General features: G+C 39.5%; 4 protein-coding genes across 9 annotated transcripts; 3 read left to right on the plus strand and 1 right to left on the minus strand.

Annotated features, from left to right (window-relative positions):
- Positions 1–2,237: 2,237 nt before the first annotated feature.
- On the minus strand, positions 2,238–4,960 carry LOC135606002 (uncharacterized). The gene is made up of 2 exons (XM_065096675.1): positions 3,984–4,960; positions 2,238–2,610 (listed from the first exon to the last, which is right to left on the minus strand). The coding sequence occupies exons 1-2, from the start codon at positions 4,912–4,914 to the stop codon at positions 2,585–2,587; spliced, it is 957 nt and encodes a 318-aa protein (XP_064952747.1). The 5' UTR covers positions 4,915–4,960; the 3' UTR covers positions 2,238–2,584.
- Positions 4,961–5,451: 491 nt separating this feature from the next.
- LOC103976225 (pectate lyase-like) lies at positions 5,452–7,569 on the plus strand. The gene is made up of 6 exons (XM_065094712.1): positions 5,452–5,780; positions 5,960–6,001; positions 6,084–6,741; positions 6,823–6,926; positions 7,032–7,170; positions 7,269–7,569. Exons 1-6 carry the CDS (start codon positions 5,590–5,592, stop codon positions 7,491–7,493), a joined length of 1,359 nt encoding a protein of 452 aa, XP_064950784.1. The 5' UTR covers positions 5,452–5,589; the 3' UTR covers positions 7,494–7,569.
- Positions 7,570–14,565: 6,996 nt separating this feature from the next.
- Positions 14,566–17,055, plus strand: LOC103975340 (protein NRT1/ PTR FAMILY 4.6). 3 transcript variants are annotated; one of them, XM_009390276.3, is made up of 4 exons: positions 14,566–14,663; positions 14,730–14,835; positions 15,183–15,400; positions 15,501–17,055. In XM_009390276.3, exons 1-4 carry the CDS (start codon positions 14,661–14,663, stop codon positions 16,917–16,919), a joined length of 1,746 nt encoding a protein of 581 aa, XP_009388551.2. In that variant the 5' UTR covers positions 14,566–14,660; the 3' UTR covers positions 16,920–17,055. The 3 variants fall into 3 exon arrangements, with proteins under 3 accessions (XP_009388551.2, XP_064952748.1, XP_064952750.1); XM_065096678.1 differs by having other exon boundaries at positions 14,646–14,663; positions 15,151–15,400; XM_065096676.1 differs by having other exon boundaries at positions 14,606–14,835; positions 15,151–15,400.
- Positions 17,056–17,600: 545 nt separating this feature from the next.
- LOC103975339 (small GTPase LIP1) lies at positions 17,601–23,607 on the plus strand. 4 transcript variants are annotated; one of them, XM_009390272.3, is made up of 8 exons: positions 17,601–17,747; positions 17,861–18,026; positions 18,934–19,025; positions 19,108–19,249; positions 19,979–20,283; positions 21,630–21,683; positions 21,766–21,896; positions 22,976–23,607. In XM_009390272.3, exons 2-8 carry the CDS (start codon positions 17,930–17,932, stop codon positions 23,169–23,171), a joined length of 1,017 nt encoding a protein of 338 aa, XP_009388547.2. In that variant the 5' UTR covers positions 17,601–17,747; positions 17,861–17,929; the 3' UTR covers positions 23,172–23,607. The 4 variants fall into 4 exon arrangements, with proteins under 4 accessions (XP_009388547.2, XP_009388550.2, XP_009388546.2 ...); XM_009390271.3 differs by having other exon boundaries at positions 17,608–18,026; XM_009390274.3 differs by having other exon boundaries at positions 17,609–18,026; positions 22,979–23,607.
- Positions 23,608–23,821: the final 214 nt, after the last annotated feature.

Genomic DNA, 23,821 nt, shown 5'->3' on the forward strand with positions numbered 1-23,821 from the left:
TAATTCAGTGTTTGGAGCTTAATCTTCAAAGTTCCTTCAATAAATGAGCTTCACGAATTAGCAACCATTTCTAAATGCATTGGCACCTTCATGCTTTTCTTCTAATGCTCGACCTCTTCTTCACGAGAGTCATGCGAGTGTTATAATCTCCTCCACTTATCATTAATCGTGGTCTAATAATTGCTTGCCTCAATAAGTTCACCATCTCTAACCTGAACTATGATTTGAAATTGATTAAGGGTAATCAACATTTAATATGTAATGATGATTAACAATTAAGAGTAGTAAAGGACAATTATGCCTCATCAGCAAATCAATGAACAGCTAAAGGGGCAAAACAACTTTTCCACGCAAATGAGAATCTTTCTTTCATAAAGATTGAAGAAGCATTTCATTGAGAGAATCAAATGCAAGAATATTTTGAAGCAAACACAAAAGAGAAGAAAAATTATGTTCCTGCATGCATGAAGAGAGGAGCGGTTCTAACACCACCAATATATGCCCACTACATGTGTAAGTGGGATTGGCAGCGGTTGACAGGAAGAGACGTGAGCACACATGGATTCGAGCATGCAGACTTTTCATGCAAGAGATCACCATGGGTGCTCACTCTCTTCTGTCAAACTCCATCAAGCTCGTTCTCTCCTTGTAGAAAGCCTGCATGCATCAAGATCATCCATGGAGAAGGCCAAGCTGGTGAGAGACAGGAGGAATTGCCGGAACACCGTAGGGTTTGTGTGCTTGATAGAACACAGCAGGATTTGAAGGATTTATATAGAGGTGGGAAGTACCAGAGGGAACCTGTTTTGCACTTTGAATGGAATCAGTAGTCACTTGCTCTATCTGCCACTACTCTTTATAATAAGCATTTCCTTTTTCTGCTCCTATCAAATCTCATCCTCATCATACCTGTAAAGCTTTTAGGTTGTATGAAACCCCCATCACCACTGCTCTCGCCTTCCCTCTCAACCAATCAATCACCTTCCATTCCTTACATTTATATATATCTCTTCAGAATGATAAGATAAATATATTTATATCATAGACAACTCAGAGTGGATTGTAGCATCTGCTTGTTTATATCCAACGCATATATATGTAGTGCAGCACCAAAGGGGATGGAATTAGGATGTCTCCTTCGAATAAAAGAAGCATGATTTCCATCTGTATCTGCTCATATTAGGAAGCAGTAATCTAACATCGCAAAGATGATTTCAGAAGAGGAATACATGCATGCATCACTGCTTGTGTCATTGGGATCCTATTCTACTTGTCTTTTGGTTCTTTGGTTGATCTTTAAAATAGGAATATGTTCTTCGTGGATCTAATAAGCACTCCACCTGTGATGTTTCAGTGTGTGAGGGTCATTTGCTCTACAATATGTTCATGGATCTAATAAACACTCCACCTGTGGTGTTTTAGTATGTGAGGTTTTCCAAACAATTCATATGCTTTACATCTCATGCAGTCTATGGAAGCAGCAAGTGAAATAAAAAATTGAAGCATTTTTTGAAACTTTTTTTTTGATAAAAGAAGCTATTTATGTTTAGCCCCAATTCTTTTATTATAGACTACTCTGCTGAGATTTATGCTATGAGACTATCTTGTTGAATTCCTTAGATACAATTATCTTGTGTCCATAAATATTTAGATGAATCAGAGGTAAAACAATAGAGTATAATACCAAAGCCAGAGATCTTGCATTTAAATCTCTAAAAAAAACATTACTAGTAAAATTGTTGCTAAGCGTAATCTTAGCATTCCTTCATCTAACAGAGTATTCCAGTATATGGGATATCCATGCATTTGTTGTATCACCAGATCATCTCGAGACCAAAAACACATTTACTAGTTCTCATTTGTTGCTAACTTGGCTATCTCTTAAGTATACTTTATAAAAACATTATTTAGCTGACAAATACCTTAGAAAGAATTATAATGCATTTCTAGCAGAAGAAAAAAAGAGAGAGAATGGGGGTTGGGTTCTATTAAGAGCAAAATTGATGTAATAATTATCAGTGTCAGCAAAAAGAAACTTCAGCAAAGACTTTCAGACCCAACCTACTGATACACAGTTTCATTAAAAAAATTGCTCTATCTTTAATCTCAGTTTATAAATATTAAAATAAAAATAACACCGGGAAATTACAAACTAGGAAAATTTTCAATGCTATAGACTAGATTTGAGAACCAAGATGTAAAACTAGATTCCATCATTATAACTACAAGAACTAGACTTGGAATAATGATTTCATACCCCTCAGATTAAAATGTAAAAAACTAATGCAAGTGATGTTTCCCAGCTGCAAACATGGAAGAATAGAACATTGCAAAAACAATATGAACCAAAATGCTAGAAATAGAGCTTTGTGAACATGTCCACCCATCAAAGTAGGTACTAGATGAAGTAGAAAAGCATCTTATAAAATATAGTATCGACAGACTTGTCTCTGTCATTCAAATCATCTTGATTTCTCTCTTCTGATGGTCAAGCAATTTTAATGAGAATGCAAGGGCTATCATTTTCCAATTCCCTAAATATAAGGCAAAGTGAAATCCAAGAGCATAGTTGCTGTCAGCACACCTATAAGCCCCTTTGACCCTTCCACCCTTCAAATTAGAAAGAATGAAAAAAACAAAGAATCAATGAGAGAAAACCAATGGCAAAAACAACATTCCAATGTCAGAATGTTTGAGCATAGAAAACATGCTAATAAGCCACTCAGCTACTCAATTTCAGGTCATTCTTACAATATAATAAACTTATCTGCATCAAAGCACCTACACCACCAAAAGTACTCGCTAATAAACAGGCAAGCATCACATGAATACATCTAAAGCTCGGATGAAGTATTCAATTGATATCAGTAAAATTGTCCATCCTGTTCACAAGAGAACTACTTCATCATTTTCAAACTTGAATAAGTCGGCAAATAACTATGGTTAACAAGCATATCTATACATTTTATAGTAAAAAGCTACAAGAAACTTCAAGTATAACCACACTTTTAAGTCGTCCACAGTGGCAACCATGCAATTACATAATGTTACAGTAACTTGTATTATGTAGTATATCAAACTGCATATGGAAGAGGCTGTGAATAAGATATTATTACTACCAGTAACTAAACTAAGCAAGATGGTAATTACAAAGTGTCCGATCTCAATGATTCTCCTGGCATCTAAGCAATATTCATGTATCCAGCAATGGTACAATCATAATAAAACAACAAAACCAAGATGCTCAAACCACCAATTAGAATCCAAGTTTCAAAGCTTGAACTCATGGTGGAGCAATACAAAGCTAACTAATATATTACATTGACAAGTTAAACAAAAGAAGTTCATTAAAAGATGCAACCAGGCAAGATCAATTTTCGCCGACAAAATTGTTATGAATTAATTGATCAAACTAGTACCAAAAACCACAGAAGAAATGTGAAGATCATAAACATCCAATCTAGTGAACATGACACAATAAAATATGCTAGACCAATGACATCTACCAAAACGAAGTCATTCATTTTCATTCTTAGAGGGAAAAAAAAAGAACCAACGTCAACCTCAGAGTGCCCTGGTTGGTCATTTAGCAATAAACAGAACATGATGTAGGAAGCCAAAAAAACACCAAGGTTAAAGTTTAGACATAGTGAACAGAAACGAAGTACAAAACATAGCTGACGGCAATATACAAACACCTTACCAAGGAAGAAAACCATTACCAACGAATAATAAGAGAAGTGCTCAGCATAATCCATTAAAGAAAAGAACGTAAAGAAACACTAAAATTCTCCACAAGACAAGACAACATAGGACTTTCCATTTTTTACATTAATAGAAAACAGAAACAAGTTTCAGGTGAATGATTAAAGCAGTCATGAAACACTAACATTTTGACTGAGCCATCTATATTCTTCAACCATAAACTAGCATCCAGCAAAAGCTTCAACTACTCATTCAATGGCTTCTCCACTCCAACTTACCTTTGGGTCTCGTCCCTAATTGGGGCTTGCTTACACGAGACCTTTTTCCATTTCTCCAGGGACAGTTCTGAGCAGCCATGACACCAAAAACAATCGCTGTCTTGCCAGGAGATTGCGAGGAACCATCTTCATTGGTCAGTTTCTTGGTGTCAATCGCGCCTTTATCTGGATCCTCAGGAAGCTTTCTCTTTTGGCTACTGCCCACCTTCTTCCCAGATTGTCTTTGCTGTTTCAGTAAAGACCGCTTCTTCCTCTCCGCCTCCAGTGTCTCCTCATATGTCGATCTAGATGATACATTCTTCTCACTAGCCTCGCTTACAGGTGTTTGCTTGTTGATGTCAACCGCGCCTTGCTCTGGATCCTCAGAAACCTTTCTCTTTTGGCTATCGCACACCTTCTTTCCAGATTGTGACGGCTGTTCTATCTCGCCAAATTCACTTACAATGGTTGCAGATTCAACAGTAGCTCCATAAGCGTTGAGGTCACGCGAGTTCGACCCGCTTTCGTCTTCCTTTGTTGATTCTCCATCCAAATTCTCGGCCTGGGAAACTGAAGCACATTGAAAGTGCCCCTCTTCGGTCGATTTGTTGGCACCACAGCCAGGAGGGAAGATCCGGATGCGCGAAGCAGTGTTCTTCCGCGAATCACGATCGCGCTTCTCGGGAAGGGATAGCTCCTCAGCACCAGACGCCTCCGTCTCATCCAAACCCCCCTGCGAAGGCTCCGACGCGCCTGTCCCATCAGACACCGGCCCTCGTTCCGCAGGCGCGATATCCGGAGAGGAGCCCTCGTCCAGCCCCCCATCGTCGGTGGCGGAGCTGGAACCGGAGGGGTACCCGGCCGATGGACTGCATCCCGGCGGGAATGTGCGGACAGCGTAGGCCTGCAGTCGCCGCCACTTGGGGCCGCGGCTGGTGTGCTTGGTTCCCATGCGGGAGAGGCGACGAGTATTCTAGGGATTTGACCTGGATCGATTTGGGAGTTTCTGTAGCAGGTGATGATAGCTTGCGGTCTAGGCCGGCCCAAAACCAGGCAAATTGGGAATAGCTCATCATTGTGGTCTAGACCGGCCCATTACCGGGCGACTCGAAAATAAATCGTTATTGCCGGCTAGCCCGGGTCTAGATTATCTATTTATCGGGCTAAGCCGGCCCAAATCTGGGTGAATTGTGAATAACTGGGCCGAGTTGACCGTCGCCGAAACGTACTCGATAACACGACATTATCGTCATTGACCAACAGTAAATCCACAACCGGAGTTTTTGCTGCGTTGACTTTGAATATTTATCCTCTTTTTACTCGAAACCAACCAACACAACTCGGTGCGGCACAAGTGGATCTAAAAGAAAATGACGAGAATAGAGGATCTCGTCGAATGAGAGATCTGAGAAGGATGAATGCACCGAGTGTTTCTATTTCGATCTATATATAGACACGAAATCTGTGACTCCCATGTCTTCTCGCACCCTCTTCCTCCTTATACAACGTCCCTCTGCCTCTTCTATCTCTCGTAAGAGGCCGAGAGGACAAGTTCTGGTCCGGTCTGGTACTGCATCGAAGAAAACAAGATCGTAGACGAGGAGGGAAAAAGAAGGAAGGTTGTGTGATGGAGTCGAGGCCGAGGTTGTTCTTCTTCTCCCTCCTCTTCTTGGCCTCCGCTGCCTTCGCCAATGCCCATATCGCCGACTTCGATGAGTACTGGCAGAAGAAGGCCGAGGTAGCGCAATCCAAGGCTCGCAATTCCTACAACCCCGACCCTGAGTCTGTGACTCGACATTTCAACGAGGCAGTGTATGAGTACGTTTCCTCTCCCTTGTCTTCCTCTTCTTCCTCCATCATTCCTCGCATGCACGCTTCTGTTGGCGCGATTTAGCTTTTGCCGCCCATGAAGATGATTAATCACGAAAAAGACCACTTAATGCTTCTCAGCAGAACAACAGTAATGGTTAGGGTTTACGTTTTGGTGATGTCTGCAGGGAGCTGGAGAGAAACGCCACAAGGAGCGGCCTTCTGTTCCCGTATGCCCCTGTTCTTCCTCCATCTACGTGTACAGCAGAACAATTATGGTGATTAGGGTTCATGTTTTGGTGATATATGCAGGGATGCGCAGACAAACGTGACAAGGAGGGGCCTGCGCGGCAAAAAGAGATCCCATGGCCCGTGCCTGGCGACGAACCCGATCGACAGGTGCTGGAGGTGCAACGAGAACTGGATCCACAACCGCAAGCAGCTGGCCACGTGCGCCAAGGGTTTCGGCCGCCACACCACCGGCGGGAAGAACGGGAAGTTCTACGTCGTCACCGATGCGTCCGACGACGACCTCGTCAACCCTAAGAAGGGCACCCTCCGCTACGGTGTGATCCAAGACCGGCCGCTCTGGATCGTGTTCGCCCACGACATGGTCATCCGCCTCACCGAGGAGCTGCTCGTCAACAGCGACAAGACGATCGATGGCCGGGGCGCCAACGTCCAGATCATGGGCGGCGCCAGCATCACTATCCAGTACGTGCACAATGTCATCATCCACAACCTCCACATCCAAGACATCAAGGCCGGCAACGGCGGCATGATCAGGGACTCCGAGCACCACTACGGCCTCCGAACCAGGAGCGACGGTGATGGCATATCCATCTACGGTTCGAGCAACATCTGGATCGACCATGTCTCCATGTCCAACTGCATGGATGGGCTTATTGACGTCATCGAAGGTTCCACAGCCATCACCATCTCCAATAGCCACTTCACCCGACACAACGAAGTAAGCCATTAGCCAAAAGTTATGCTTCCTCTGTGTTACCATTCTGACCAATCAGAGCTTACGTTGAGCATATGTGAAAAGGTAATGCTGTTTGGTGCTAGCGATGCCTACTCGCCAGATGCAATTATGCAGATTACAGTTGCTTTCAATCACTTTGGAAAAGGCCTTGTACAGAGGATGCCAAGGTTAGAGACGAGACTCTTCCACCATGACATATATCCAAATCCTACACGATCTTGACTGTGACCGAACCAACCGGGTTTATCCGGGTGACGATTTCTTGTCCGCAGATGCCGATGGGGTTTCGTCCACGTTGTGAACAATGACTACACCCACTGGGAGATGTATGCCGTCGGCGGCAGCCAGCATCCCACCATCATCAGCCAAGGGAACCGCTACATTGCTCCATCGAACCCCTTTGCCAAGGAGGTAAACAAGTCGCAAGTCAATTGTCTCTCTTGTCCTCTCCAAGGCTTCCTTTCTTCTATCTGTTTACGTGAAGACGTCGGGTGAAATGTATACTGCAGGTGACGAAGAGGGACTACGCGACAGAGTCAGTTTGGAAGCAGTGGACATGGAGATCTGAAGGTGACCTGATGCTGAATGGAGCCTTCTTTGTGAAGTCAGGAGGAGGTGGGGGATTGCAGAAGTACGACAAGACGGATATCATCAAGGCCAAGCCGGGGAGTTTCGTGACGAGACTTACGCGCTACTCTGGGGCTCTCGACTGCTTCCCCCAACGCCCATGTTGAGGTTTTAGAAACCTGTTCTAGGAAGAGAGAGAGAGAGAGAGTGAGAGAGAGAGAGGGGTTTCGGGAGTGACAGAGCACAGATATATATGCTCGAGGCTCAAACAAGACGAGAGAAGAGAGGCAGACATAGGCAAGTAAGGTTGAGAAGAGATTTGGCTATGTATTGTGTATTCTTTCGTTGTTTGAGACTATAAAGACCAGTTTATGGCTAATGCTCGGTAATCCAATCTTTATTATCTTCTTCAAGCTTCTATATTTACTTAACACATGTCCACCGAATGCACTCTACACAAGTCATAAGGAAGCCAAACTAAAGATTAATATTTTTCCTAAAATCACAACTTGAAGCATGGGATTTACTCTTTGAGTTTCATATTAGTAATTATAGATATATTTATGTATGCATATGTGCATATGTATACATCTACATGTATACGTAGACTCTGTTTCGTCGAAATAATAGGCTCTCTTAACAGGATTAACCGTTGAAATTAGACAACTTATATTGATTTCTGACTTTTTTGTGTCAAATAACTAATGGCAGTAGATTTCCTGAATGTGGAATGTTGAAGATTTTAGCTTTCAGATCCCATCTCAGTGATTATCTTGAGACTGTGACACAGTTAATCCATCAGCAAATGAACAAAACAAATAAATCTTGATGGTGTTTTGTCTTTAATTATCTTTTTCCCCAGTTGCTATTGGGAAGCAAGTCTCACTTGCATGATGTTGACCCAACAAAAAAAAAATCCATTTATTTCTCTATTGTTTTGTCTCAATTCCTTCCTCTTCACATAATCATCATAGTCTTTGTATTTGCTTCTCTGGTTGCATCTTTCAAAGATTTTAAAGGGGAAATCCAAAGATCTTTGCATCTTTCAAAGATTGTAATCATCATAGTTTATAATCATCATGGGCCTATTTAGGCTTGAAATTCAGGGTAAATAAGCTTGGCTTTTCCGGTTCATTAATCAGTCTCAAGTGTAATCTTTACATTCTCATATACTCAGGATATTGAATTTTAATTTCAAGTGAGATTGCCAATCTAAATCTGCTTTGCTCCACTCAGCATCCTTCATTCTTTTGTATTAACACACATTTCTTCCCACACATTGAACTCTGCTTCATAATAATTGTGCTTCAATTAAGTTCTCTTTAATTGTTCTATTACCAAAAAGAAAAGCAATTTGCAACTGAGATATCCTCCTAAAGAAAAATTCCCTTTTTTCGAAAGGAAAAGTTAGTAGTAATCTGCAACATTTGCGTATACAGAACTTAAAATTCTGACAAAAAACACATTTTTGTGGATTATTCAGAAGTGAAATCAGATTAAAGATTCTTTTTGTGAGTAATGAACTTCACATAGATTCTTTTTGTCGGTGGCGATCACAGTGTTTAGATCATAACAAAAGCTAAAAGTGTGTTAAGAACTTCTGAACACTCAAAAACATTATTCACTTGTCAAACTTTTTAAAATGACTACAGCTTTGAGATGCAGTTCCTGCTGGTGCTAAAGTTATCTGTTGATGGAAAGACAGCCTTCAATTGTACTATTATTTGTAAAGAACATATGTTGCTGAAAGGCAGATGCTTTCAAATAAGCATGAAATCTATATCTTCTGCAGCTATGATTCTTCTTTTTGATAAAATATAAACAAGTTAGGGATCTTCAATCTTCAACAAAAGGTCCAGAATGATTTAGCATTTAGTGGATTTCTTGTGATGTATTTCAACTGATTTGATTCTGCATCTCTGTCCCTTCAAGGGTCACAAAACTGAAGTCTATGAAATCATATATCCCTTATACTAACTTGGTGTGCCATTAACAAGGATAAATACATAAGAATATATTCCAAATTTGGACTCAAACACTTAATTCATAGGCTTTTTGTGATTCCATACTTTTCCAGGTTCAATATGCATTGTAGGAATTCTTTAGTGGTGTCATCTCTTTTTTCTTTTTACTTTTTTGGTAAAAGGTCTGCCTAATGAAATTAATCATAGATTGGTCCCAGTGGACTTTGGAAGTATGTGGATGTGACTAGCATATAATCTGCAGCCACCAGTGAGTACCTTCAGTCACCAAAAACTATTGATTGGTGGATACCATCTGGGACATGAAAGCTAACAATTTATTCCATCTTAGTCAAGAACAGCCAAATCATCCTACATGCCTAACAAGTTCCTAACACCACCATGGCTTCTGACCTAAGATCATGACACAAAACTTCATAATATTCTTTGAGATTCTTCGATAAACATCTAAAAAATTAGGGTGTGTCCTAATGGCAATTACCTTTTGGTAATATCTCTGTCTGTCTGCTAAAAAGGTTTAAGAGAAGGTTTCTGAAAGGAAGCAATTGAAAGCATTGTAAAGTATGAAGCAGCACCCTCATATCGGGAAGCATAAAAGATGAGCTTTTGTTGCCTTGAAAATGATATATGATACTTCATGAATTCTTCTTTATCCAAACGATGAAATGAACTGTGTGTCAATATCAAGGTGAAGATAGAGATATGTTTGAGCATTGCCTTCTACTTTGCACCAAAACAATTGGAAGAGGAAGCTTAATCAAATCCCAACATGAAACAATGGTATGCATCAGTGTTCTGGTCATTTACCTTGATTTTGAATTGCATTAAACTTCAAATGTTCTGGCTCAATGCCTCTAATGGTGTGACCTTCTTTGTCAATGGCTCTTCACAGCTTGGAAGATACTACATGGAACTGAACGGTGTTGGACTTCGATTAGGTACTCAGTGTTGGACTGTTGGATTCAGGTGAACCGAAAGCTTTGAGAGCGTTTTTGACTTGAATTCTCCTCGCAGACTCTGTGCCTTTTCATTGACTATCTCACCATTCCACCGAAAGACCGAAGCTAAAAGAAAAGAGAGATCTTTCAAGGATGATTTCTTGCCTTGTTTTCTCCTCTCCACCGTCCAAGATGTGAAATGCGTTTCATACTATCCACAATTCTCTGTTGTGATTCTTGCCTGTTATGATAGCTAAGTCCGTAGATATTCTCTGCACTTCAATTCCCAGTTCAACTCAACTCCCGTCTGTGAGAATCATGCTGTTTAGCAAAGTCAAGAGCAGGCATTTGATGGTCATGTTTGTTGAGCATTGGATTTAGGTGAAAGATCTTGTCACATTGACAGTGACTCGAGGAATAAGAACACACGCTGCAACAAGGATGAGACTAAAAAATGAATTATCCAAAGGTGATAGAATGCCACAAGCACAAAACAAAAAAAAAAGTAAAAGGAGGATAACATTGTGCAATCTACACTGGTTGCAGCAACAGTTGCCACTTGAAATCTGGACATAAAATAAGATCACATGATATGAACTTGACACTAAGTGTGTCATGGGTCAAAAAGACAAGTAAAGATATCAAAAAGTTCTATGAAGTTGCCATCATTAGCTTATCAAAGTATTGGTCTACCTTTATGTATTTAGAGAGGCTAATCAAGTTGAAGATTTGTCTGAGAAATTATGCATGCTTATTAAGCATCAGCATAGTATTGTATTAAGTGAGCATAAAGGCCATGCTATGTGTGCAGCATGATGCAGATGGCAAAAGAAAGCAGTAAATGACAACAGCTGCATAAAGTGATATCTTCGCAAAAGTTGCATGAGATAGAGGATGTAACTTAAATATTAAGTTAAAGCAGATCATTAGATTCAGAAGCCAGGAAGATCCAAATTAGAGTCAAAGATAAGTTTAAGCTAATTATCTGATTCTGACTTAAGCTAATAGGAATTCTAGTCTCGCTGAACTCGAAAATTTAAGGTTATCCATTGATGCTTTCCTAATATTATACCGACTATCATACCATCAGTATTCTTATGTTTTAATCTAATAAAACAATTAACCTCTTGAAACTGAATATTTTAATTTTATATTAATAATATACATTCATTAGTCTTTGTTAAATTAATATAAAATTTAATAAAATCATTAAATTAAAATATAAAATATAAACATCTTTGACAGAATATAAATATTTATTTTGGCTTACAGTTGGGACAAGAGAAACATCTCTGTTAAAAATACTTTTGCATTAATTTGGTCTGAAATGCATCTGGCATTAGAATTTGGCAAAGTTGTAAAGCATTTATGGTCCAGAGAACTCAGTGGGACGACAATGTTTCATAATTGAACAGAATAGCCACCATATGAACTTTAATTCTGATTGATGGGTGGTCGTAATCCAGCCGGTGGTCCAATTCCCACCAAGTCCACTATGTTCCGATTCTAATACTGTGCAATGAATCCATACAGGTGCAGAATGTCTGCATGAGAATATGAACAATTGCATTCATATAGAAAAGAGACTGTATCCACCACTGACATGGAAAAGCCTCTCTTCTAGGAATGATGCTAAATCCTTTTCAATCTTCACTGCACAATCTGTCCTCATAAACTTCAACAAAGTCTATCTCATGGACAAATCAAATAGATTTTGTTCAACATAGTTTGGAATATTTCCATGTTATACTCAATAATATGCAGGCCATCACTAATCACACACACCAACAGATATGAAACAAGTGCTGATTCACCTAAAGTCAATGCAACCTTAACTCACACAAAAAATAATTAACTGTGGTACTCTTTATCATTTTCTTATTATTTTAAATACAATTTTATATGTTATTTCCTCATGCTTATCTCTAGTGCGAAAATACATTTATAATGGGGAAGAAAATTGATCCTCAAACCATTTTCATCTCAACAGTCATTTTGGTTCATCACCTTAAAAAATTCATGTACAGTCCATTGTGTCATATCCATCGGATGAGTGCCAAATCCTATGCTTCTTCTAGGAATTTAGATTCCCAAGTCAATCAGAGAAAAGGAGGACATACATTTTATGCATGGTGAAACTTCTTAACATATTTCTTCTTTCTTTCTTTCCCAATCAAGTGTTCACAATGTTTTAAGTCCTTCACTATTGGTGCAAACCTAGCACACTATGAACTCTCACTGTCATAGCAGAGCTGGTGCTATACTGCACCATATTATATTTTGAACACTTGGAATATTTTGAGGAACAGTGTGTTGGATTTCAGAATAACTTTGTAGATCAATTCATGGGAAGGGGATTCGTGTGGCAGAATGCAAAGTAGATCATGATTATATAAAAGCTGTTCTCGTTGACCTTTCTTTCGATCAAGGAAGGGCGACCAGGTAGCTTCATGCAAAAGCAATTAAAATAATATTATAAATTATACATCATGATTATAAAAATATAATAATATTTGGACCAATTTATGATAAAAAAAATCTCTAGTATATATTTTTCTAATAGCGATATTATTTATATTGACTATCGCTTGTTTGTATCATTGTTTGTCTCATCGGACCCTACCCCTACCTTCGTAGATTCTAGTGGATTTACCCTTGCACGCCTCGATCTCACTATTATTGTCGGCGGCACAAGTGGCCATTAACCATTGTCGTCCTAACTCTCCTTTCCTCTACCTTGTGCGACCCACTCCCTACCTCCATGATCGTAGTCCCCTTCGCCCGCGCTTTCGTCATTGGCCACTTATGCCGTGGGTAAGGATGACAAGGGCGAGGCATGTATGGGCAGGTTTGGTGTGGGCTAACGAGCTCTGTAAACATGGGGCAAGTTTAGCGAGGCAGAGAGGAGAGGAGTTAGGGTGATGAGAGTCAACGATTACTTATACCATGGGCGAGACATGTAGAGGTAGATTTGATGGGAGCCAACGCGAGGAGGGCAGGAGGTGAGGGTAGTGGTGGGTTCGATGAAAATAGGAATAAAATGATCTTTTTATCTAAAGAGGGTTAATTTATGAGAATTTCTCAAAACTATAAGTTTTTTTTTTAATTCACCCAATTGTTTTAAGATATAAAACTTACTAATTATTATTTATTAATCATAATTCGGATTTTAAACTAACTAAAATAGTATTATAAACCAAACATTGTGATTTTAAAAATATAACATTATTTTAGTGTCTAAATTTTTTTAACTAATATATATATATATATATATATATATATATAATTTTAACCTATAAATGATATGATGCATGCCTCTTTCCTTTTTAGCACAATAATACTCAAGAATACGAGGGCAAATATATCATCCTTATATAAGAATTGAGGCATTTAGAAATAAATTTTATTTCCTCGCTTGTATAATTAATGAAAAAATTATCAATTAATTTTTATTAATCATGCTACACAAACAAGGAAAAAAACTAATGCAAAGTAGAACACTAATTATAGAATATTTTAGTTAAGGAAAAAAAAAAGTCCCTTGGTTACACAATGTCTCAGCAGCAAGTTATGAATGCTATGGTCATGGCAACAGGGTGTTATATTAAATCTGGACATGAGTACCTATCTCTCCTTGGGATTTATCTATATATCCAAACAACATAAGATAATAAGAACCTTTTTGTAATATCGTTCATTTTAACCTTTTTGTATTTGTATATGAAAATTTTTTATTATAGTCAAGATATAAAGTGGGAGTATGATAGATGATTATGGATGACCCTTAGTAATTTTATTATATAAGTTACTCTCAATATATTATATCCTTTTTTTATTCAAAATAAATCTATGACCGATATGAAATATGAAATATAAGATGAATGAATGCTCGGAAAGATCGCAAATTTTGTTATTACATTATATCACTTTTCATCTCAAATGTTTGCTAAATTTGATTATATTGGACTTACAATATTCATTCTTTTTTGTTTAATATAGGTTATTGAATGCAAATTCTATATATTTAGGGTATTTTTATGGCATTACCTTCATGACTTTTGTAGGCAGTTGAGATGAAAAGGGAAAATGGGATGAACAGTTTTGGAGTGACCTTTGCAACTTTTTGAGATCAAAAGAACAGTAAACAGAAGAAGAAAATGGCCAAAGGATAGGAAGGAGGCAAACCTAAAAGATTCACTCAAGTGGAAAAGATTAAAGGATAGGAAGAATGGACTGTTGACAAAGACTCATTCTTTTATAACCAGTCATTGTCCATGTTAGGATTGGTAGGTCTACACATTTCTCTTATGTAGTAGGCCCTTCTCTGTCTTTAAATAAGGATCCATCCCAACTCTCTCCATAGTCCCTTGGATTGTTCCATCTTCTTCGCCAAGTCAGAGAAAGCAGAAACAAAATGGTTGGCTAATTACATCTCTCTCTGGTTTCAACATCTTCCTCATCAGTCTCATCATTTTCATGCCAGGAAGAAGTGATTGCCTCTGAAAGATGGGTTGGCTATGTGGATTGGAGGAACCAACCTGCCTTGAGAAGCAGACATGGAGGCATGGTTGCAGCCTCCTTTGTGCTGGGTAAGCTTCCCTACAGAAAAAAAGCTTCTAATTCTTCAGTTTTGATTACTAATGTACTTGCAGCACAGTGTCAATTCATTCCTATCAATCTCATAGCTTTGTTTTGCTGAGTTCTCCATGCATAACTTCCGGTAAAACTTGATCCAGAGCTATAACAACTGATAAATTTGCTTCTGGTTGTCCAATTTCCATCTGTTGTTATGTGAGCTGTTCTTGCTATTGCCATGAAAACAACAAGAGACTACTCTCCTGTCTTTCTTTGTTTTGTTTTTTGTTCAGACATGCATACATATGTTTCTACCCTCTCTTGCGCAGACTTGTTGATTGAAATGTGCAACTTGGTGCAGTGGTGGAGATAATGGCGAATATGGCATTTCTGGCCAATGCAAGCAACTTGGTCACCTACTTGGCAGAGTTCATGCACCTCTCCCCCTCTCACTCAGCCACCACAGTCACCAACTTTATGGGCACAGCCTTCCTTCTGGCTCTGCTTGGGGGCTTCTTGTCTGATGCCTACTTCACTGCCTATCATACCTACCTGATTAGTGCTCTTCTGGAGTTCTTGGTGAGTTCATGTCACATTAATTTCTAGTAGATCGATTCTTCTCTCACCGTATAGATTGCGATGACAAATACTGACCCTTAAGCTTGATTCAACGAAACAGGGATTGGTCATCCTCACAGTGCAAGCCAAATCTCCGGCGCTCAAGCCGCCTCCCTGCAGAATCTCGGACACTTCCCTCGCTCCATGCCGAGAAGTCTCCGGCGGCGACGCTGTGATGCTCTTCGCCGGCCTCTACCTCACCGCACTAGGCGTCGGCGGGATCAAGGGGTCGCTTCCTGCCCATGGCGCAGAGCAGTTCGACGAGGACACCGTCCGGGGACGCAACGCCCGCTCCACCTTTTTCAACTACTTCGTATTCTGCCTCTCCTGCGGTGGCCTCATCGCCGTCACGCTCGTCGTGTGGGTGGAAGACAACTTGGGGTGGCAGTGGGGCTTGGGCATCTCCACCATCACGATCTTTCTCTCCATCCCTGTATTCCTTGCCGGCTCCGCAATTTACAGGAACAAAATTCCAGCTGGAAGTCCTCTCGCCACCATAGCCAAGGTCTTGGTTGCTGCAACCATGAACCGCGGTTGTAACCAGAACGTAAGAAATGCCGTGGTCGACATGATCCCAATTAGCCCTGTGAGGACTGCCGAGGTGGAGGAGGGGAAGGCAGAAGAGAAGAGCAAAGAAGATATCATGGACGCCGAAGGTCCAAATGGAGAACTGAAGTGCCTCAACAGAGCAGTGGAAGGAACGCCCACGCACAGAGCTCTCGTGTGCACCGTAGAAGAAGTCGAGGATGTCAAGATAGTCGTCAAAGTCCTGCCCGTCTTCCTCTTTACTATAACGCTAAGCTGCTGCTTAGCTCAGCTCTCCACCTTCTCGATCCAGCAAGCAGCCACAACGAACACTGGCGTCGGCGGGCTCTCCGTGCCGCCGGCCTCCCTCGCCACCTTCCCCATCGTCTTCATCATGGTCCTCGCGCCGCTCTACGACCACGTCATCGTCCCCTTCGCACGCAGGGTCACCAAGAGCGAGGCGGGCATCACGCAGCTACAGAGAATAGGCTTCGGGTTGGCGCTCTCGGTCGTAGCCATGGCCGTGGCGGCGCTGGTCGAGGTCAAGAGGAAGAGGGTGACGAGAGACTCCGGCCTGCTCGACTCCACCGAACGACTGCCGATCTCCTTCTTCTGGTTGGCGTTCCAGTACCTGTTCCTGGGCTCGGCGGACCTGTTCACGCTGGCCGGGATGCTCGAGTTCTTCTTCAGCGAGGCGCCGGCGGGGATGCGCTCGCTGGCGACGTCGCTGTCGTGGGCGTCGCTGGCGATGGGGTACTACCTCAGCTCGGTACTGGTAACCATCGTGAACGGTGTGACCGGTAGCGGACACCACGAGCCATGGCTGTCGGGGAGAAGCTTGAATCACTACCACCTCGAGCGGTTCTACTGGCTCATGTGTGCTCTGAGCTCCGTCAACTTTCTACTCTTTGTGTTCTGGGCGAGACGGTACAGATACAGATTCAATGCACGCTAGTATTAGTCTGCAAACCATTCTCATGCTTCATATTGGAATCAGATGTATAACTAACTCTGAATGGATCCAAATTCTGTAAAAGCCATTATTTAGCTACTACTTGATGGCCTTCTCATCTGTTCTCCTTCTTCCCCAATTTTTGATGTCTTGGTTTATCCTGTGACACATTTAGTGCCCAAACACAAAAGCACCAAACAACATAAAGAGGGATCGATATCGATATACTTTCTAACACATGACTTGTCCCGGAAACTTGACTGTCACCTAACATGTCACCATTTGTCCTTGTCAATATGGGCATGTGCTTTAAAGAGTTACTGTAAGATTTTGTCTCTTTGAAGTCTGATGGACCACCCCAAAAAAAAAGAAAAAAAGAAAAAGAAAAGTCTCTATGTTTTTTGGATTGTTTTTCATTAAATAACTTTATAAATTATTAAACATGAACTTTTTAAACAAAATTTAAAATAATTTATAATGTATATCAACATAATTTATAATTTAAAAATAATGTATATCAACAGAATGTATATCTAAAATAATTTAAAATTTTAAAATAATTTATAAAAAAACCAAAAAAAAAAAAAAAACGAGACGTTGTTTAAGAAAAAAAAATCAATTTCCGAATTCGCCCAAATAATATTATTATAAAAATACTTAAGTAGGGAAATAAGAGAACGAAAATCTCCGATCTACCCATTGAGGTCCAAATCGGACCCATTTCCATCGATTCCAGAAGCCCCCGATTCGTCTCGACTCGCATCTCGCCAATTTGGGGGCACCTCGTTCCTGTTCGATCGCGAATCGGAAACTTCGGCCGTCGAGATTTAGGTCTCTTGTTGGTTTTTCGTCGGTGGATCTTGGCATGCTGCTCGATTTGGGTGGGTGCTTGTGGAGTTTGGATGAGATGAAATGAAACCCGTCGTTTCCGTCTTGAATTTTAGGGCGCTTGATCTCGATCCTGGATTTCTTCGAGGCGTTTCTTCTGGTCGAAGGATTTGGTGGTGATCACCATGTTTTGGTGGGAGAGGGAGAAGGAGACTGGTAGTAGGGAGCATAACGGTAGTCCTCCTTGTGGCCAGGTCCGCGTTCTCGTCGTCGGCGACGCAGGTATTGGATTGCTGTAAACAAACTTGAGCTGATCGTTGGATAGTTGGTCAGTTTATTTGTTGGCTGTTGCGAGTGCCTCTACATTTATTGCATATTTCTTTCTAATTATTCCTACAACAAGTATGGGAATATGCATGTTCATGATTATACAAGTATGATTAGTTGTCAGTGATACTTGAGATCATTATTAGAAACTTAAGGACTCCCTTCATTGTTTGTGTAAATTGATATTGCAGCTAGTTATATGTGTCTACAGTGAGGTTTTTGTTTTTGAATGTTCTTCTGTGTGAGTATCGTGGAGGGATTATCCTTTTGCTGGAGTAGAGTTGTTTCATGATAGATTGTTGAAGAAGACACTTAGGTGAATACTATTGACAAAATAATAATTTCTCAGTTCTCCTGTTAAAAGGGGTTTTTGAGATTTACTCGGTATACTTTAAGAATCATAACAAATATTCAAATTCTTATATAGTTTCAGTAACAGCCAATGTTCAAATTTATTGTCAGTGAATACAATTGATAGAATTCAATAGATGTGTGGGGTTTTTTATCCCTTTTGTGCAATGTTTCACATACGGATTTTGTAGAAGCTCAGAGTTTGTATTTTAGTGGATCTGGTCATTTGCCTTTTCCTTTTGCATCTGAGACTCTTAGTTTTCGACTATCAAGCTACTGTCTGATTTTTAAATGTTGTTTTGTCCAAATAATCCTCACATGTTGATTTCCATGCAAATTGGTCCATTTAAATTTACTCAACTGTTTTCTGATGAATGCATATATTTGCATACTTTCATATACAACTTATTCATGAACATCTTTGGGGGGTTTTGTTGCATGGAGTGTGCTTATATATGGATATATGTCATTGTAGTTTACCACTTCAGCTTGATCTTTGATCTTGTGTCAGGTGTTGGAAAGACATCCCTAGTACACCTAATCTTGAAGGGTTCTTCCATTGCTCGACCTTCTCAAACAGTTGGCTGCACAGTGGGTGTGAAGGTAATTCTTTTTCTTTTTCTCAAAACTTGCATATGTTTTTCATCAAAGTTAGCTCACAATGTCTTAATGATATCATGCCCAGCATGTTTCTTATGGAAGTGTTAGCAGCTCTTCGAATAGCATAAGAAGTGACACACACAGAGACTTTTTTGTTGAGCTTTGGGATACCTCAGGACATGAACGTTACAAGGATTGTCGATCTCTTTTCTATTCACAAATTAATGGTAAGTTCTTGTGTCTCAAATCGTCAGTGGTCTATTATTACAAGTCACCAGTGTTTGATTTGTCATAGCTTTATTGTACTTAAGATATTGTCATAGCTTTTAAATATTGTACTTGTAGGTATTGTCATCATTATTTATGTCTTCAAGACCAAAAAAAGGTGAAAAATATGTTGCTGAATTATTTTTAATTGTATCCTATTGATTAATATCCTTTACCTGCTAAATTTAATCTAATTGGTATTTTTTTGTTTTATTTGCATTTCTCATGGTAAAATGATATTTTTTTAAGAATTTAATTGGACCTTGATTTAGTTGGAAAATTCTGGTTTCTGTGATTTCAAGGTTGATGAGCCCTTGAACTTATTTGGGCCAAAGCAAATTTGATATAGAAAAGCTATTTCCATCCAGGGCACCAATTAAATTGGAACTAAATAGCATGCTCTCTGTGTTCTTTAACTTTAATGATTGATCTTATAGTCCAGGCTCAGGACAACGTATTTCCTTAAGTTGAATGGGCTGTTGAAGGAATCACATGCATAGAAGCCTGACCTTATGATTATGGATTGTCTGACGATCATCAATTTTCCATGTATGATATTCGATAGTAATAAAGGAAACTGATATGTTCTATGAATACACTTCTTTTTTGTTTGCATTGACTTGCTACAAAAGTGTATCTGCTGAGAGTACATGAATTCTGGTCACCTTTTATTTAAAACTCTTTTGTAGGGGTTATATTTGTTCATGACCTCTCTCAAAGAAGGACCAAGACAAACTTGCACAAGTGGGCTGCTGAGATTGCAGCAAATGGTACATTTTCAGCTCCTTTGGGATCTGGTGGTCCTGGAGGCCTTCCTGTTCCTTATTTAGTTATCGGTAACAAAGCTGATATTTCTGCCAAAGAGGGTACAAGGGTAAGCAGCGGCAATCTTGTCGATGTTGCTCGCCAGTGGGTTGAGAAACAAGGCCTGCTTCCTTCTAGTGAAGAACTTCCATTGGCAGAGAGTTTTCCAGGCAGTTCAGGCCTCTTGGCAGTAAGAAGTTTTACTTTGAAGCTTGAGTTAATTAGTTTTTTATCAGCAATTTAGGCCTTTTCTGCAATGAAGTTACCTTTTTCCCAGTTGCAATTACTGTTTCTCTATGGGTGGGTCTTGGTACAACAGTAAGGTTGCTCTTTTGCGACCTGGGAGACCAGGGTTCGAGTCACGGAAACAGTCTCTTTAAATATTTAAAGGTAAGGCTGCGTACATTGGCCCTCCCCAGATCCCGTATTGGCGGGAGCCTCGTGTACTGGGTATGCCCTTTTTTAATTGCTGTTTCTCTATATTACAATTGGCATCGAACCTTTGATGGTTTTTTTTTAAAATTTTGATGATAAGATGAATAGTAAATAAAATGCAATACCTTTAATAGTTCCCTATTATTTCTAAAAACCCGTTAATGATTTTATGTCTAATAGTACGTGCCATCAGTATAAGCACTTGACACTTGATACTATAGTTATTTCTGTTAATTTATGTCTGATCTATGTCATGTGAAAAAAGTAATTGATATCATCACTGAATTAAGAGATGATGTTGGGTTGGATCGACTTATATAATATTAGCTTACATTTAAGCATTTTGTGCAATATGAATAAATATCAGCATCTAAAATAGGCTAGAAGGATATCGGGTTGTGTCACTCCGAGAAGGGGAGAACATGCTGGCCTTTCTTGCACTTGTTCTGATCGTTCTCTTACACTTGGAGTAAATAGTTGAGCCTTGCAAGATTGTAGGTAGGTAGAAGTCATTTATGGACAAAAGGTTCAATGAATCTTCTTTCTCTTCCATGTAGTTGGTTTGGTTTATTTTCTGTTTTGGGTTTATCCTGATCCTGTTAAATTGGTTGTTTCTGTTTTTTGATGACTCTTCTCTCTGGCTAGTATGCCATGATATCATGGAAGCCTTTTTAAGCTTTCAATTGTTCTCTCCTTGCTGTATGACTATGATTTTAAGATGGATTACAGAACTCCTTTTTCATAACAGTAGACCTTGAACTGCCCATCCTTGTTTGATGCCTTAGCTTGTTGTAACTTCAATCCTCCAGAACAATTCCAACTCTTCCCTTTCTATCTAGCGTATGTAGACGTACTATGTTATATGAGAATATTCCAACCCGTAGTATCTTGTCAAGGTTTAGCTGGAGCTGCCTTTTGCTTTCAGTAATTTATTTTTAGAAATCATGGCGGAAAATTATCTTTGTTCAGCATATACCATTATTGTTTTCGACCATTCAATTTTCTTTGATTGATTCTTGAGACATGGAACAGCATATTTATGTGTGTGGTCAGTAATTGGTCTGCACTTGGATTATTCCTAATTCTGTTAACTATCTCCAGGCTGCCAAAGAAGCCAGATTTGACAAGGAAGCTGTGATTAAGTTTTTTCATATGGTCTGTGTCAATAAACTAATGTTGACCTGTAGATTGTTTTGTGATAATTCTTATTCTTTAACATTGTCATCTGTCTTTTCAGTTGATCAGGAGAAGATATTTCTCTGATGAACTACCGGGTCCTAGTCCATGGTCCATAAGCCCACTCCAAAACTCGCTTCATCTTACAAGTGAGAATTCAAGTGATGAAAATCAACTTCACCGAAGATTGAGGTATATTTTTAATAAATATCAAGTTGTTTTAGGATCATTTACCTTTATTGCTTCTTCTGTTCTTCATATGCAAAAGCAAGTAGTCCTTGCATTTACTTCTTGTTAGCCATTTTCTTTTAGTTAATTTGGGAAATTTATCTTTCTGCATCTCACCTATGGATATAACCTCAAGGACTTCCAATTTTTTTCTTACTCTGACTAAAAAGTCAAAACAATGGTATACATATCTCGAGCTTAGATTCTGTGATGTACTTTATGATACAGATATTTCTTTGTCTGTGTGTGTGTGGTATGACTAATTCTGTGGCCTAATTTATTCAGTTTCACAACATTTATTATGGCTCCACATTAATTGAGTTCCTCTGGACACAATGTTACTCTCTCAGAAAAGTATTAGGCCCTGATGCAGGTGTTGGTTGAATGAAAGAGGCTTCTTTTTTTAAATTAATGATCAGTAATTGATAATAAAAGGCAGATCCAGACAAGTCTGACTGTAGATATAAGAATCCTGATTGAATGCATGTCAGGTTTGCCCTGTTTCTGCAATATGAGCACCTGCAAATGTTCTGATACGGTACTTACAATTAAATTATAAGACCTTTAAGAAATCCACAATTTAAAGTAAAAAAATGACTCATAAGATTTCACGGAAGTTGTGATCTACCAGGCTTTATATAAAAAAAAACTTTGTGATTTAATCAAGTATTTCTGGATCATAATCTTAGTCACACCGAAAGATTCTTGACACAATTTGAAACATATTGTGTGGTTCAATATGTGATTTTAATATATCCTCTACTTTTCATGTTTCAATCTAATATCTTGATCATCCCTGAGGGCCTCATACAATCACATTATCCAGTTCAGCAGTTCTAAAGATTAGGTACTCCGGAACTTTTTTTTCCTGTGATTGTTACGTTATAGTGTTTGTTTTGCCATGCTGATATTTGTTTGCTACTGGGGCAGCTTGATATCATGAGAAGCCAGCACCACCTGGATCGCCTTCATAGCTATTGTTTTTTTGTTTTCTTTTTCCATATATTTGTTCTATTATGATACTAATGTTGACCTTTCTCTAGCAGTTTAAGTGGTGAAGGTTACAAGTCCAGTGTGCTTCCACCACTTCCTGCTCAGCTAAACCTTGCACCACCACCTACACTCTATCCTCAGCAGCCTATGTCGGTGCCTGAGAGCTACAGCTTCCAAAGATTCTCAACCTCTGGGCTGTCTGAAATGGGCAGCACAAAATCAAGTAGAGCTGATATCAATGTTTGATTTCAACATCTAATGGTGCTTCTGAGATTGATGTTTTAATGTGATTCATCCTGCTTGTAAAGCTTTCTCATATCGGTGACGACCCCCTTGGTCCCATGTCGAATTTGCCGCGGATCTTGCCTGTGCTTCTTGTTGCATGACTATATACTCGATTGTTACATCACATGTACGCAATTCTTTTTTACTTGCTATGACTGTATACCGATCATTTTTTATAGAGGACAAGCACCGTTTTGTTTATCTCTTCGTATGAAAGGAAATATACACCGCTTATAAATATTGGAGAAGGCGGCATCTCTTGGGGTTGAATGGTTCCTGTTGCTTATAAACTAGGGAAGTTGTGACCGTCAACTTTTTGTGTTCTCTTTGTAGTGATTTAAGATACCAGTCCAGTAAAGGATTATATGTCCAGTAAAGGATTATATTGTTTGACGTATCATTGTTTCTTATTTATCTGTTTGATGTGGGATGATTTAACTTGGTAATCGTTTGATGGGGAGGCAATTTTCTCTTTGCTGGTCAGTGACAATGGTGTTATTTGGTAAAGCAGGACAATTTACAAGCTTTGGACGGACGGACGAGCGATAAAGCATTCAGGTTTCTATACTTTCCTTTTGCACTGTACGATAGGGTTAAAACTGGTTTGACAA

Source organism: Musa acuminata, chromosome BXJ2-2, assembly GCF_036884655.1.
Source record: "Musa acuminata AAA Group cultivar baxijiao chromosome BXJ2-2, Cavendish_Baxijiao_AAA, whole genome shotgun sequence".
NCBI classification, from domain to species: domain Eukaryota; kingdom Viridiplantae; phylum Streptophyta; class Magnoliopsida; order Zingiberales; family Musaceae; genus Musa; species Musa acuminata.